The 17,245-nt window shown below is 43.3% G+C and overlaps 1 protein-coding gene across 1 annotated transcript; it reads left to right on the forward strand.

Annotated features, from left to right (window-relative positions):
• The first annotated feature begins 11,976 nt into the window (after positions 1-11,976).
• Positions 11,977-14,011, forward strand: Spata45 (spermatogenesis associated 45). The gene is made up of 2 exons (XM_052199945.1): positions 11,977-12,277; positions 13,761-14,011. The coding sequence occupies exons 1-2, from the start codon at positions 12,004-12,006 to the stop codon at positions 14,009-14,011; spliced, it is 525 nt and encodes a 174-aa protein (XP_052055905.1). The 5' UTR covers positions 11,977-12,003.
• The last annotated feature ends 3,234 nt before the right edge of the window (positions 14,012-17,245 follow it).

The raw sequence follows: 17,245 nt of genomic DNA on the forward strand, positions 1-17,245 counted from the left end.
GATAGAATTATTAGCAGTTTGGGGTTGAGGAGGAAGAAGTCATTGTCTATCGTGATGCAACCACTGGGGAGTTACCCGTTCTGTGAAAAGCTCTACAAAGTATTTTGTAAATTGTTTCTTTAAGGAAAATAAAGCTCTTATAAAGCGAGACTGCTCAGTGGGTAAGGTCTCTTGTTGACAAGCCTGCAAACCTGTGGATTCCTCAGCACCTGCAGAGTTGTCCTCTGACCATCACACAGGTACCCTCACACACACACACACACACACACACACGATAAGAAAAAAGAGAAACCCTGTAAATTCTTTCCAATACGATTTTGTAGATGTTCATTTGGAGATTGTTTTAGATTATTGAGTAACTGAATTAGATTACTGAGTCTCTAAACGAAAAATATAACTAAATGAGGAATCCAATGGATTTAATATGCACTTAAAACTTTTATTTTGTAAATTTATAAAAATACGAATTGTTTTTAATGTTCACAATTTATCTTAAGTATTCATAGTTGTCTATGGTCTCAGGTACTATGTAGCCTGTGAAGGCTCCTAAATAAATAAACAACAAACAAGCAAACATGTTGGAGCTGGGCACATGCTTGTAGTCCCAGTTATTTGGAGGCTAAGGCAGAAGAATTGCTTGGAAATAAAGGTAGCCTGGCAGCCTGACCAACATAACAGGATTGAATTGGAAATTTTTATTTATCTGGGTTTTTTTGTTAGGTTTTTGATATGGAATCTCATATAACCTAGGCTGACCTTAAACTAAGAAGCTCACAAGGAGCAGAGGATAACTTAGAACTCCTGATCCTCCTGCCTCAGCCTCCCAAGTCCTAAGACTACACACATCTGCCATCAGGTTCAGTTTTATGCAGTGTTGAGGGCAAACCCAAGACTTCCTGCATACCAAACAGCCACTCTACCACCTGAGCCACATCCCCAGCCCAACCTGTTTTCAAAAACACAGATGTTCAGAAAGGGGAGCCATGGATTGAATGCTGTGCACCTTTCTGTAGTTGCCCAGTTATTTGCAAACTGACTCCCTTTGAAAAGTCCCAAACTGGCAAAATATAGTGGCTATGATTTCTCTACAATCTGGTGAGAACTGGGGATCAGCTTGCCAGATCTGACAGATAACCTCTTGTCTCTGCATGGAACCAGGGTGTCTCACTTGTTTAAGATCCTTGTGCTTAAAGGTCATGTGTCTTCTCTTTTTGACAGCAACTCCCTAGGTTTCTGGCATCTCCGATCAGCTCTCATTTTCCCTGCAGACGTTTATATCATTCTTGCTCTCCTCCTGGGCCCTTCTTACCCATGCCAAAGGTCTGTTTATAACACTGCAACCATACACAAACTCATTACCTAGGGAGTATGTAGGAGTGGAAACGGACAGCATAACTAAGGACAGGCCGTTGTAGATGTTTGATATATATATTTCCCCCAGACAGGGTCTCTCTACATAGCCCTAACTCTCCTGAAATTCCCTCTATAGATCGGGCTAGCCCTGAACTCACAGAGATCCTCCTGCCTCTGCCTTCTGGTGCAGGGATTAAAGGCATGCACCACTATGGCTGGCTATGTTATGGCTAAATTCTACCTTTAGTTTTCACTATCTGTGTGACCTTGAGCACTTAACATAGCTGTTTTGTAATAGGATGTTGGGATCCTTTCTGGGACTATTGTAATGATTAAGAGAGTGAACAATACTTGGTACTTGATAGACTTTCTGGGTTCATTTAGTAAGTAATCTAGTGGGGGGGGTAAATATCAAGCATCAAAGGCTAGGGTTCAGATCCCAGCTTTTGCAGTTTTTGCCTACATGGTCTTGGAATAATTTGAGTCTCTCTCTCTCTCTCTCTCTTTTTCCCTTGTGTGTGTGTGCATGTGTGTGTTTGTGTGCATGTGTGCATGTGTGCCTGCAGCTATAAAATGGGGATAGTGCTGACACTGTTGTGAGAAATAAAAAATAAGTAGCTAGCACACATTCTAGGAAGACCTGAACCCTTCCTGTATCAATATTCGGTAAATGTACCATGTCATCTGCTCGTATCTAAGTGTTTATTATTTCTCATTCTTTTTATTAATTTAGGTCTAAGCCTGCTTGGATTGTCCCACAATTGTTCACACCAAGTACTTTCAATCTGAATTTACAATGGCAGAGCCCATACCTAGAGGGCATCTTTAGGGTACTCCAGAAGAGAAGCAACTAGGGACTTATCTAACAAGCTCCTTGCATAGCAAGAACTACCTTTTTTTTTTTTTTCATCAGAGGCAATCAACACCATTTTCCTTACCTGGACAGCTACATGATTACTACCCATCATCCCATCATCCCATCATCCCATCATCCCATCATCCCCTACAAGCATTAACAAACTTGTCTGAACAGGGATGTTGTGGGTGATTCCTGAATTCCACAGAATTCTTAGAAAGCTGAGTTATGCTGTGTTTGAGATTTCTCCTGACATTGTTGCCCTCTGAAAAGTAAAATAGATCCATCCAAGGGAAGAATTAGATACAATTCATACACTTGTTTCACAAAGTTTCTTAAAGAATGAGTACAAAAAAAGAAGAAAACTCAGCAACACCTCTTTGTAGTTTTGGTCAACTTCCTTAACCTTGAATTCTCTCTCTCTCGGGGTAGATACTTATTAACCAGTGTGCCATGAGTCATACTCTATACCATATGTTTGGGTGTATAATATAACATGAACCTTAATCTCTGTTGGAAAGGATACAACTGGAAGCATCACTTGGCCAGGAGTCAAGACCAGATTGAGCTACATCATGAGAGTTAAGTATCAAGTTATAGAGATTTGAATTTGTAACAGTAACAGTTTAGAAATATGGAATCTGGCCAGCACGTGGGAGTCAAGGTCTAAAACACCATCAGATGTGATGTGGCTGTTTATGAGCAAAGGTTTCCTGTGGTCTAAGAAACTTAGAGGATAAGGTAGAGATCAGAACCTGCTGACAGACATACAATCCATTATGTTGGGAAGTGGACAGATTCACTTTGTGCTGCCACCACCGTGTTCTGTCTGCCCATGCAGAAGCACCTCTGCCACTCACTCTACTCTGGAAAAACCAGTTGGAAGTGGAAACCGGTGGAGAAGTCCAGAAGTGAAAACCTTGGTGAGTGCACTTTTCCATGCCTCGTTGAGATATTTTAGTTATGTGCATGTATATTGCATTCCTGGGATAGCAATCTTAGGATTTTCCCTCCTGCGTGGTTTCTTGCCCTTGGTGCTTTCTAGCAGCTGAAGTTGTCAGTGATGAGAGCACTTTGATCCGACTGGAGAGATGGCTCAGCGGTTAAGAGCATTGACTGCTCTTCCAGAGGTCCAGAGTTTGATTCCCAGCAACCACATGGTGGCTCACAACCATCTGTAATGGTATCTGATGCCTTTCTGGTATGTGTCTGAAGACAGGTACAGTGTATAAGAGCACATTTTACTCGTATAAGAACACATTGATCGTATAGATATTTTAGTTGCACATCAAATCTGGGGCAATCCATTCCGCACTTGTTTAACCTCTCCGTGAAGGAGACAAGAATTGTTCCATCTCTATAGTAACCAACCTCAAATTCCCTTAAACATTTTAATTCCATTTTAGGTTAAACATGTGGTTTATATTCTCTGAGAGCTTCTTAAATATACCATCCGACTTTTGAGACAAACAGTGTTATACTGTAGCCAGCTTGCACAGGCTTAGGAGATGCTTGATTCTTCTTGAGGTCTAGTGAGGTCACTCTTGGTAGTTTAAAACTGTCCGTCATAGGGTCAGAGAGATGACTCAGCAGTTCAAAGCATTTGCTCTTGAAGAGGACCTGAACTCCACTCCCAGCTCTCACATGGGGACTCACAACCATCTGTAATTCTGGTTCCCAGGAATCTGAAACTCTCTTTTGGCCTATGCAGGCGCCAGGCATGCATATGGCAAAATAAACTAAGTCAAAATATTATTAATCATTCACAATGGGAGTACTTGTACAATAGAAATGGGAAATGTTGCATTTAACTATTCAACACTACTAAAAGTCAAAGAAAACAATTTGTTATGGTTTGAATCATAAACATCTCCCGAGGTCTTGTGTGTTAAAGTCTTGGTCCTCAGATGATGGTTGTGCTGGGAGATGGTGGGACCTTTAGGAGAACCTAACAGAAGGGAGTTAAGTCATTGTAGGTCCTTGGAAAGGGCATTAGGACCCAGCACCACCCCTTCTCTTTCTTCTTTGCTACCAGAAAGTGAAACGCTTTATCCTGCCTCATGCTCCAGTGATATTCTGTTCCACCAGAGTTCTAAACATGGCCTAAACCTCTGAGACCATGAGCTACGATAAACTTTCCCCCTTTAAGTTGATTTTCTCGGGTATATTGCCAGTCATGGAAAACCTGATGAACATACCATCTAAAATACTTAAAATAGTATTTAAAAAATTTAAACTTAGATCAAAATTATTCCTTTAAACATCAAAATAAGGGCTTGAGAAACACCTTGGCAGTTAAGAGCACTGGCTGCTCTTCCAAAGACCCAGATTCAATTCCCAGCACCTACAGGACAGCTCACAGCTGTCTGTAACTCTAGCTCCAGGGAATTTAACACCCTTACAGACAGACATGCAGACAAAACACCAATGCACATAAAATACAAATACATAAAAAAATCATTTAAAATAAATAAGAGACTGGAGAGATGGCTCTGTGGTTAAAAGCTCTGATTGGTCTGCCAGAGGTCCTGAGTTCGATTACCAGAAACCACATGGTGGCTCACCACCATCTGTAATGGGATCCAGTGCCCTCTTCTGGTATGTCTGAAAAGAGCAACAGTGTACTCACATACATAAAATAAATAAATCTTAATAAACAAACAAACATACATTAAAATAACAAATTTTTTTTGGAGGGGAAGAATTAATCTGGTAAAACCTTGAAGTTTGGTCAGATAAAAATAGACTTTCTATCTTCTTGCCTATCCTTACCCGGCCCAAAGCATGTACTTCAGAGGAATCCCAAAGTTTCTATTTGTGTAGCGTTTAGAGAATAACTATTCCCTGGAAGCTGTATTAGAGGCCCGACACAGCTGGGCCACAGGAAGTCTAATGCAAAGAGGTCTAGGCAAAGGAAAGACCTGGAAAACATGCAAACAAGCTGTACCCATCTCTCCAAGGTCCTACCCCATCATATCTACAATATGATTTTTAGCATTAATAATCCATGTGGTATCTCAAATAACTATTAGTTGTTTGGGGCAGAAACCATTTAAATCATATTTTTTTTAGTTTTTTATTACTTATTTAAAATAAAGTTTTTATTGTTTTTACATTTTTTTTATTATATATAAAAGCATTCTGCTTCATGTGTGCCTGCAGGCCAGAAAGGGATACCAGATCTCATTATAGATGGTTATGAGCTACCATGTGGTTGCTGGGAATTGAACTCAGGACCTCTGAAAGAGCAGCCAGTGCTCTTAACCTCTAAGCCATCTATCCAGCCCCCTTTTTACTGTTTTTTGAAACAAGGTTTTACTATATAGCCCAAGTTGGCCTCAAAGGCCTTGTAAGACTCCAGAGAGCCTTGGCTTTCCAGGGACCCCCTGAGTAAATAAGACAGAGCCAAGAATCAATGCAAAGAGCAAGAGGAATTTATTATTCTGATGCACATTGGGGTCGTCCTGCACCAGAAGGAGAAATGGTGACCCCCACCAAGCCTGTTTGATCAGTCTTTATACAGTTTATCTTGCTCCACTTCCCCCACCCCCAGAAAGCCATGTTTATGGGATCTGGACCTCCCCTACTCCCAGGAGGTTGACTCCAGACCTTCCCCCATTCCCAGGAGGCCATGTTTACTCGCTCCAGACATCCTTTCTGGAAGGGGGCATGTCTTTAGGGTCGACTCTTCTGCAGCCACCTGGGAATTGTTCCTGAACCCCTTAGCTAATGCCCTGCCAGTTCCCAAACCTCAGATACTTCAGTCCCTTATGTAAACTATCCTATTTCCCTGTAGCCAACACACATATGATCTCTAAATAGCTTTCTTCAGCCGGTCTCTTGTCTCAGTCTCCCAAGATCTGGGATCACAGGTCTGTACCACCACACACAACTCAAGTTAAGTCATCTTTGAGTCACCTTCCCCTAGCACTGGTCTGGACAGGAATGCTCAGTAGCACCTCAGTGGATGCATGTCCCCAACACAGCTGCAGATATGTATTAGCTACCCAAACTGGCTAGTTTATGGTCAACTCGAGACAAGCTACAGTCATCAGAGAAGAGGGAGAGACAATTGAGAAAATACCTTGGGCTGTAGCCAATCCTGTAGGGCATTTTCTTAGGTAACTACGATGGTGACGTGGGAGAACACAGTTCATTGCGGGTGGTGCATCCCTGGGCTGTGGTCCTCCTTCTGTAAGACAGCAGGCTGAGCAAGCCATGAGGAGGAAGGCATTAAGCAGCACTCCACTGTGGTCCCAGTGTCAGCTGCAGCTTCCTGTCCTGACTCCCTGTGACGAGGAAGCATAAGCAGAATAAACCCTTCCCTCCACAGTTTGGTTTGCTCATAGTGTTTCATCACAGCAGTAGTAACTAACAAGATGCTACCATAGCAAGCAAATCCCTCAGGTCCATACCTGAGGGTCTGAGGATGCTGACACAGCATCCCTTTGGTTGAATGAATGGAAGAGCTGGTGTGACTCGGTGTGCACACTGGACTAGAATGAAGTAAGACTGGAGCAAGGATTAGGGTGGTTAGTAAACCAAAATATCTGGAGAATGGGGATCAGCACAGCCTTAAAGTACAACCTGCAGGGAAAGCAATCTCTGAGAGAGGGAAATCTTAGCTTGAGATGCTACAGGCTGGGTGACTTATCTGACAATTATAAAATAGTAGTATTTGGGTGCAGCACGCATAACTTTCTGAGTTAATAACCTAACCTAATATATATTTTAGGAAAACTAATGTTGAGCGTCTTTTCAGCGTTCTTAATTGCCACAGACAATCCCAGTTGGGTATGGGTGGTCTCTGGGATGAGGGTCCTCGAAGTCCAGGTGGGTAAGGATTCGGTGGTGACAAACAGAAACAAACACAGAGGCAGTTTGAATCTGAGTGTATTTTGCAGCTCTCAAGCAGGGGATTCTATACATTAAAAACCAAACATAGCTCTTAGAAACCATATCCAGCAAAACAATCACTAATACCAACAAAAATCAATTGGCACAGTAAAATACAAAAATCATCTGAGCATCACAACTCGGAAACTACATGTTCAGTGAATCATAAACACAACAGATAATATCATTATTAATAATACAAATCATCAAAATATAACAATTCTAAAAGAATGTATTCAATAGGGCGGTTGTCCAAGGCTAGTGGCATATTCCCAAGAACAGGTTAATAAGCCTTTATGGTCAGTGCTCTTAGCCGCTGAGCTAACTTTCCAGTCCCATATGACTAATTATTATTTAACATCTAATGCCTGATTTTTTATAAATCATCAACGCATAAATTTAAACTATCTTAATTCTTTTTAATTAAGACTTTCTTTACCATATACCAAAACCCACCTCCGATGACACACGTGTAGCCATATAAAATTTTATTGTTGGGAAAGTTTTTAATCTATCATAATAATTTTGTAAATGATTTGAAAAGTAAAGCATTGGTTTCCATGGAGACAAGGTCATGTTAGTGACCCATCTCTAGGGCTGGTTTTGTATCCATTATTTTTATTATCCATTATGCTTAAGATCATGGTCTAGGCTACCAGGAACCTGTAACCAAGAAGAGGACTCAAAAGAGAAAAAAACAGAAAAATTGCCATGAGAACTACGGCTCAATATGCTTGCTCCGGCCGAGAGTTCCACAACGGTTCCAGGAGACCTCCTTCTTTTGAAGTCTAATGCCTCAGTCTGTGGAACTTCTCACACAGATTCTACTGGGGTCAGTGTGGCTCTTAATTCCATCAGATACTTAAGTTTGTTATCTAATCCCACAGCTCCATACTGGCTAGCCCGTCTACAGCTAGGTAAGCCGAGGCTCACAGTGTGAGCATCTTCCCCCAGCTGCCCCAGAAATGAGAGAATCCAGATGGAGCCTGCATTTAAAGATGCTGACATGGCGCCCAACGGATGTGTGTTCTCTTGATAAACCTTCAGATTATCTGTGGCATCCTAAGCAAACAAAGCTGCTCTCATCCCTCTGAACACTGTTTTGGTCTCCATGGTCACCACACCCCAGGCTCTTTACACTTGGGTGAGCTAATGTGTGTTTGCTGACTTCATGGAACTGATGTGTAAACTTTCCATACCGGTCTTTCCTCTATCACTAATTCCTGCAGGAGGTAAAAGAAATTCTGACTTTTATATTTCTGAAATTTATTTCTTTGGATTTTCTTAAAAAGCAAAAGATTCTCTTCTGAAATGCTATCTGAGCAGGGCATAGTGACTCATACCTTTAGTGCAGGCACCCTGAGGCAGAGGCAGAAGCAGGAGGCAGGAGGAAGCAGGAGGAAGCAGGAGGAGGCAGGAGGAGGCAGGAGGAGGCAGGAGGAGCCAGGAGGAGCCAGGAGGAGCCAGGAAGCAAGAGCCAGGAGGCAGAGCCAGATCTCTGAGTTTGAAGCCAGCCAGGTCTACACAGAGTTCCAGGACAGCCAAAGCTACACAATGAGACTGTTTTGTTTTGTTTTGTTTTGTTTATAGATATCTGAATAGTCCTCTGTGTGAAATATGAAGGTAATTTTTTTTCTTTTGGAGATGAGATCATGTGATGTTACTTAGGTTTGTCCCAAATTCCTGGGCTTAAAATTCCAGTGAGCTCCTAGCACTTTTCATGGATGCGTGCTCTTGCTAGTCTCCATTTTCCTCAGGAGCACCAGGCACAGAATGAGTGGTTGAGAAATTAAATCACAGCTAATGGAAGGCGGTCTCAGCACACAGTTTTACATGTGTGCTTTATGTAATCCCAGCTCCTGTCCTATCGATCATCTGCCGTAGGACTTAACGATTGATTATCTTTGTGTCCATTTTATATGTGACTAAATATCTTACTGATAATAAAAACAAAGTTCAAGTCATTCATCCAAGGACACCAGATCAGGAAGTAAGCGGTCTCTGGCTCAAGGTTTCCTCTGTTAACTGGGGTTCTAAGAACAGAATGGATCTGAGGTGGCAGAGCTTAGAAAATTCTACCACCAAGGCGACAGCCCAGTGAGCTGATCCTCACTGTGGACTTCAGACAGGCTTTGGGTTGGTGTTATTAAAGGTAATTTATAATTGACATACCTGTAGGAATGATAATGCTGTTTCTCTCTGTGTGTAGTCAGCTCTCATTATGATGGTAGTTGCATTCATAAAAACACTGTAAACACTGAACTAGCAAATACCAGTCTCTTAAATGATTAAACTTCTATAAGCTTTTGGTCAGCCAGTCAGTGTGTAAACTGTATGCTTGTAGTTTGTTATTCTTTTGATATGAGATCATACTGTATTTCCCAGTCTGTTCTTGAACTGCTGGGCTCAGATGATCCTCCTGACTCAGCCTCCTGGGGGGCATCGGGACACTCAACCGTTATGCTGCTCTGTGTGCTTCCAGGGCTTCCCAGGGCTACGAGAGCCCCAAGGCTTGACCTGGGCTAGCAGATCTTAATGAGGGGAAAGCTTAAAATATGGGCTCTACAAATAAAGTCTGTTTTATCCACCCTCATGTTCTCAAGCATCTCCAGTATCACAGATTACACATATAGGTTCTAAGGCACTGTGGACGAGCTAAGAGACTGTGAGAATGAGCTGTGGAAACTGACCCGTCCCTGTGCCAGTCACACAAAGGGCCACTTTTCTAGGCTTGCAGACTGTGCAGGCTGGTGCTCCCCAAGGCCGCAGACATGGCGAGGTTCCCTGTTCTCAGCCTCCTGAAAGTCTCAACTGAATTTTTTAAAACAAGGATGCAGCAGTTTTGGCTTCACTGGATCCCACCGTTCTCATCACAATGCATGTAAAACAGATTAGTAAGACCAAGGTATACATGGTGATTTGGCTTTGTGATTTAGGGAGACCAAGGTATACTGTCTACTTATCAGACAGAGTAAACCCTTTCTTTCCAGGTGCCTGATTACGTGATAGATAGGTGACTGTTTGTTGAGGGTAGCAATAGCAAAGTCTTCATACAGCTCATTCAGTCTGTATGATACTCTGACATGGGTAATGTTATCACTGAATATGTCAGAAGACTGGTAACTTAAGCTAGCTATGCACACAGTAGGTAGCATACCTAGCACATAAACCCAAATGACCAGAAATCCATGGTTTTACCACTAGATTCTACAGCACACAGTAGGCAGTATACCTAGCACATAAGCCCAAATGACCAGAAATCCATGGTTTTACCACTAGACTCTACAGCACACAGTAGGCAGTATACCTAGCACATAAGCCCAAATGACCAGAAATCCATGGTTTTACCACTAGACTCTACTGAGTGTTGGGGCCTAACCTTTGGTGATTTTGATTTTGTGATTTCAGTGAACAGTCACACCATGGTATATCTTTTCCAGCGGATTTATAAAACAGGCTTTTAACAAAATATGAATCCTATCGCCATTTGTGTTTGATATGTACATATTTAGAGGATAGTGAAACTTTTTAAAGCCAGGCTGGGAATGTCAGTCAGTGGCATAATTCTAGCCTCAAATATGCAATTCCCAGTATTCCCAAAAAGTAATAAAGGAAATAGAATTTAGAGTTTAAATTTCTCATAAACCAGCATCTTTAGTAAGAGAAGATTTGCTGATTAATTAGGTATTTGAGCTAACTGTAGGTTTATCCATAATGTTGTTTGTTTAGTTTTGTGTTTTTCATTTTTGACTCAGGGTCTCTCTATATAGGCCTGGCTGTCCTGGAACTCACTGTGTAGACCAGGTTGGCCTTGAACTCACAGAGATTCTCCTGACTCTGCCTCCCTAGTGCAGGATATACACCATCACACCCAGGTAAATTGTTCTTGATAGTTTTTATGTCACAATATTAATTGGTACTTAGAATGGTCAGTTTTACTAAAGCAACTCAAATTATTCATTGTTAATTATTCTACAAGGCATTTTAAATTCCTTTAACTAAAAATTGCCAAATCCAGTGTTGAGAGGATTTTTTTCTTCTGCAGTAGATATCTGAAGAGATCTATTTAAGTCACTGGACTATCCACAGACTATTTTAGATAGCTCATATATTGCCTTTTATATGTGTTATTATTGTTTTGTTTTCTGAAGCAGGGACTCACCCTAGCCCATGCTGGCTCAGAACTTACTCTGTAACCCAGGCTGGCCTTGAATTCAATGCAATCCTTCTGCCTTAGTCTCCTGAATGCTGAGATTACAGATGTGAACACTATATACATACCCAGGTTCAACTGCTTATTAACAGGCCCCTTCATTACACTGGGTTTAAACCACGGTAGATATTGGGTTTTTGTTGTTGTTGTTGTTTTGTTTTTTGATTTGGTTTTTTCGAGACAGGGTTTCTCTGTATAGCCCTGGCTGCCTGGAACTCACTCTGTAGACCAGGCTGGCCTCAAACTCAGAAATACGCCTGCCTCTGCCTCCCAGAGTGCTGGCACTGTAGATATTGTAAAAGATGGCGCTACAGATGTACAGATAAAAAGGCTCTAAGCTCACAGACTTCCCAAAGTGAATAAATAAAGTGGGAAAGGTGTGTCAGTCAGGGAGATAGACACATACCTTGCTGGTGAACCCGTCTCAGATCGATCACCAGCTATCGTGGCAGGAAAACACAACATGAATTGCTGGACACTGCCAAATTTTGTAGTATTTTGGGGGCAATAATGACCTGAGTTGGTTCTGTCCCCTGTTTTGGAACACGGTCTTGCAGAAGGAGAAAGCCCTGGTAAAGGTGGATACGAGGTGAAGCTGGCTTCTGAGTTGGACAGGAGACTAATAAACACACTCAATGTGTTGGCAGGACAGCAAGAATCAGCTGGCAACCAGTGTGTTGATAAAATGGCATCCATGAACAAGGGCAACGAAGCGAAGAGACAGGGAGGGAACAGGAAGCAGCTCCTGGAAGAGCTAAACGAGAAGCGTGAGTCCTACTGTCTGGTGGAAAGAAGCAACCAAGTCAGCCTGCTGAGAGTGCAGAAGAGGCACTTCAGCCAGGCTTACCAGGCCTTAGCTTGCAGGCATGTCAAAGAATCTGTTCCCGAAAGTACCAGGACCTCCTGGATCCAACAGGATCTCTATGTGCACAAGGAGAAAAAGCACTTTCTGCCAAAAAGTAAGATAATACGGTCAGACTCCTACCAACCTGTAGGAGGGAGAAGTAGAGAGAGAAAGAGAGGAGACTCAACAGACTGTCTGGGTTGAAAGTGGTTCCACGGTCTTGCCCTTGGGACTCTTTGAAGGTGATGATATGTCTCAAGGCAAAAATAGATTATTTGGTATAAGGCCCACAACAGACCAGAGACTCATTTTCTTGTGTCTATAGGAACCCAAGCCCCACCACAGGCCAGGTGGTGCAGCAGTTAGGTGTCTGGGCGCTGTAGTCTGCACTCCCAGCAGACTGGGGTGGCTCTTGGCTGCCAGTGTTCTCACAATTACATTTGAGAGTTGTATTCAGATACCTCCTGTTTCATGATTTCTGTGTTTTACAGTTTTGTGTTCAAAATGGAAGTAAAATGGAGTTTTAATAACAAATATGAACATACGATGCCACAAAAAGAAGTAATAAAAATATGGAGGGAAGTGGTCTAGGGGAAGGGAATGGCTGTTTTGGTATTGTTTAAAATATGGATGTGGATATATGTTATGTAGTCAAGGCAGGCAACTGATAATGTTTTCTCATTTATTTGGAGAGAGTATGCATATATACTTATATTCAATATAGCCAATACATTATTAATTTAGTTTATGAAGAATGGCCTACATTGGCCTTTATGTAACTCTGGCTTTGCTTTTGGCCAATGACCTTAGGCAGTGATATAGGGAGGTGGCACAGTATGAGATGGGAAGTCCAGACACTACATTGTGATTGTAAGTTAATCTGCAACCATTGTGTTCCTTTTGTGAAAGCAAACAAACAAAAACCAACCATCTTTACAAAAAAGGATGCTTTGAGTTCCTAGTTATAAAAGAAATATTACAGTCCTTCATTCTGCTAAAATTACTGAGAACAATCGTGTGTCAGTCCTCAGGACTTTGATGGTAGAGAGAAAATCCACCTCTTTGAACAAATATGGGTACCGCTTCAAGGAACATGCATAGTTCCATACAATGCAGAATCTAATACACCTAATCCCACAACTAACGTTCCTAGTATCAAACTGTAAGTCAATAACCTCCAAACATAATTAGTTGATTTGAGTTTTGATCAACTGAGAAATAAGATGGAGATAAAAATATTGGCTTTGTATTGGAAAAAAAAAACAAATCTTTACTGAAGAAACTTACTAAGTGGTCAAGTAGGCACGTCGCCTCTTGTTTACCTGAAGAGCGTTTACCTGTTCCCAGAGCAGGATGGGCCCCGGAGGCCAGCTGGTGCAGAGAAAATTCTCATTTGGTAAATTAGGAGCTGGAACATTATGACTCAATAAAGGTATTAATTTGATAGGTTTCAACACATACTAAGTTAGACACAACATTTGCTACAAAGTAACAGCCTCTTTTCGGAAGATAATGGTCCCCTATGCTCTGAAAGTTGTTTGTCTACAGAGCAGCCTCTTTCAGGCAGCTGGTAGACTTACTTTCTGTTACTGTGGCAGAACACTATGACCCAGGCAACTTACAGGAGAAGGAAGAGTTTGAAGTACAGGTCCAGAGGGTTAGCAGCCATAACGGCAGGGTGGAGGCAGCAGGCCGACTTGGCAGTCAGGGCAGGATGCTGAGAGCTCACAACTGGAACTTGGAGCACAAGGCAGAGAGCTCTCTGCAAGGAGAGTTATGTGTTAACCCCTTTAAGCTCACTCCTAGGACACACTTCTCACAAGACCACACCCTAAACTTCCTCGAATAGCACCATGAGCTGGGGACCAAGGGTTCCAGTGCCTATGGGGATGTTCTCATTCAAACTTCACTGCTAGGGGACTTACACGCCATCTCTATTCTGATAACCCCACATTTTAATATCTGACATCTCTTCTGACCTTCAGCCATGTGTACAGTCACACTGCCACTTCACCTGAAGTCATCTGTAGTGTAGTATTATTGAGACAAAATCCCTGTTACCAACTACATCTTTTACCATCACCCAGCCTCACCTTTCTGACCTGGGAAAGTGGCCAAAGACCCATGTGGAACTCTGGCCCACACACCCCAGGCTCACTGAGTCAGCAAGTCCTGACCTGAGCCCTGCCACCGCCCTGGCCCAGCCTGTAGTCACTGCCGTGGCTCAGGAGCCTCAGGTCACCCACTTGGAGCCCTTCTGCTCCCACATTTACTTCACAGGACAGCCTGAGTGAACTGACCAGAACATGGGTTATGTTACCTGCTACACAAAACTCGCCTGTGGTTTCCCACCACACTGAGGAGGAAATCCACATTCCCGCTCAATGCTGCATGATACCCATGAAGAGGCCCAGCCTGTCTTTGTACAATGTCTCTGCTCTCCCGGCTTCTGGGCCTTGCGTTCTTCCTGTTTTGGGGTATGGCATTGCTTGCTCCCACCTTGGGAACTTGGCTCTTCTCCTAGCTCTCTCTGCCTCTAAGTGTGTCTCTCTCTGTCTGTGTCTATCTCTGTCTCTGTCTCTCTGTATGTGTCTGTCTCTCTCCCTCTCTGTCTCTCTGTCTCTAAGTGTGTCTCTCTCTGTCTCTGTGTCTATCTCTGTTTCTGTCTCTCTCTGTGTGTCTGTCTCTCTTCCTCTCTGTCTCTCTGTCTCTAAGTGTGTCTCTGTCTCTTGTCTGTGTTTATCTCTGTCTCTGTCTCTCTCTGTGTGTCTCTCTCCCTCTCTGTCTCTCTGTCTCTAAGTGTGTCTCTCCCTGTCTCTGTCTGTGTTTATCTCTGTCTCTGTCTCTCTCTGTGTGTCTGTCTCTCTCCCCTCTGTCTCTCTGTCTCTAAGTGTGTCTCTCTGTCTCTTGTCTGTGTTTATCTCTGTCTCTGTCTCTCTCCCTCTCTGTGTCTAAGTGTATCTCTCTGTCTCTTGTCTGTATTTATCTCTGTCTCTGTCACTCTGTGTGTGTCTGTCTCTCTCTCTCTTTCTCTGTCTCTTTAAGTGTGTCTCTCTCTGTCTCTTGTCTGTGTTTCTCTCTGTCTCTGTCTTTCTCTGTGTGTGTTTGTCTCTCTCCCTCTCTGTATCTCTGTCTCTGTCTATCTGTCTGTCTTCCCCCCTTTCTCTCTATATATATTTCAGACAGAATTATGTCTTAAATATGCAGTTAGTTATATATAGTTAATCCTAGCACAAGAAAGGACAATTGAAAGAAGAATGACCCTTTGTGTGCCCTTCATGTTATTCTAGAAACTGCAATAGATTGGATTATTGAAATGCATTTCTTTCTGATGTTTTGATTATGAGCCTAGCCTTTAACAGCTGAGCCATCTCACCAGACCAATAAATGTATTTTTTATCTTTCAGATAATGCCATATTTGGATAAAGTACATCTCCAGAGACACACAATAAATTCTCTTCCATCAGTCTTCAATGTCTGTGAATTATTCAGAAAGATTAGCTATAAAAGAAACTGGCCTTGTGTCATGGTGAACACTCGTGAGCCCAGTGCTTAGGGACAGTGAATTCCCCGCCAGGCTGGGCTCGGTCTCAATACCTTGTCCCTAAAAGGGCTGGGGGCATGTAATAAAAGACTAGAACTAAGTTTTCACTTCCCAACAGTAGATAATTAGCTTAGAGAACCTTGAAGAGCTGCTTGCTCCTTTCATGACCATGGGCATTGACTGGAGAGATGAGACTCTTGGTTCACAGCCAAAGATCTTAGGTTCTGGCTGCAGGGAACTTACTCTCTTGCCCTGGAGCCCATTGTCTCAGGACCTTCAGAGCTAGGCGAAGCTGTCAGGTAGATGCGCACTGGCTTGGGCTACCCAGTGGAGGATCTCTGCTGAGCATAATCGGCCCAGACTTTGCCTGTTAGAGATATTATCATTATTCTGTGATGTAACCAGGCCGACCTCTGCTCCAGAAGGAGCTCTTATCTCCTGTCTTCTGAGGTGCTCACCTGGCCCCAAGGCTAACAGAGCCTCTGTTCCCTTGGCTGGACAGAAACAAGCGACTGGATTCATAGTTTATATCCTAAGTGGCCCAGTTAGAGATGCCACGGCTCAGTATGATTTAGGAATGAACACAGAGCACTGAGAGCCATGTCACACACAGAGATTACCCCCCAACCTCCTTTTCCTGACGCCATCCTGCAGGAGCACCCCTGCCTTCGTACAACTGGGTGCAGTTCTCTGAACTTCTTTCCCTGCCTGTGAGCTAAATGCCACCTCCTCCATACCTTCCTGCAGCCCTGCCCACTAGACATTTCTACTTTGCCCTGTATACCCTAGAGCAGGCTCGAGCTAAGCAAGAACTCAGAAGTACGATTGTCTCTGGACTCTGACCCTTCCTGAAACAGCAGGCATGGGGCCTCTCATCTTCCCGGAGATGGCATGTGGTAGCACTTTTCTGCCCTGGCTTTCTGTAGTGTGCACTCATGTGCACACAGGATTCCTATTGCCTCCCTGGTCCTCTGGAGAGGACATTAGTGTGGCAGCACTGCCTTTGTAGCCATAGACGACTGACACTTCCTCCCTAAGCTCCTACAGATATCCATGACCTTCCTCAGCACTGCAGTGTGGCAGGAGAGATGGGGTGTCAGAGTTAAAGGCCGATCAAAAGCAGCAGACCTTGACCATCTAAGTGGGCCTCTGAATGAGAGGGGCTTGGGTTGAGGCAAGGGCTGGGCTGTGATTCGGCATGAATGGGCTGCGTGAGAAAGAGATTCCATGTAGGAGCCGAGACCAGGCTACCAAGACCCCTGAGATGTAACTCACTTCCCCAGATGAGATCCGAGACCAGTGGATCTGCCACATCTCTTTGGAGTTTGCTGGAAAAAAATTTCATATTATGTCCCCCTCTGTAGGTGCTTCCTCCCCCATGAGCATGAGGCAGGCAATGGAGAACAGTCTGGACCTCAGACATTGTCAGCAGGCTGGAGTGTTGGGGTGCCTTTTACCTCAGCACTCAGCAAGCAGAGGCGGAGGCATGCTTGCTAGTTCAGGGCCAGATTGGTGCATTCCAGGTCAGACAGGTTTAC

Source organism: Apodemus sylvaticus, chromosome 12, assembly GCF_947179515.1.
Source record: "Apodemus sylvaticus chromosome 12, mApoSyl1.1, whole genome shotgun sequence".
Lineage (NCBI taxonomy): Eukaryota > Metazoa > Chordata > Mammalia > Rodentia > Muridae > Apodemus > Apodemus sylvaticus.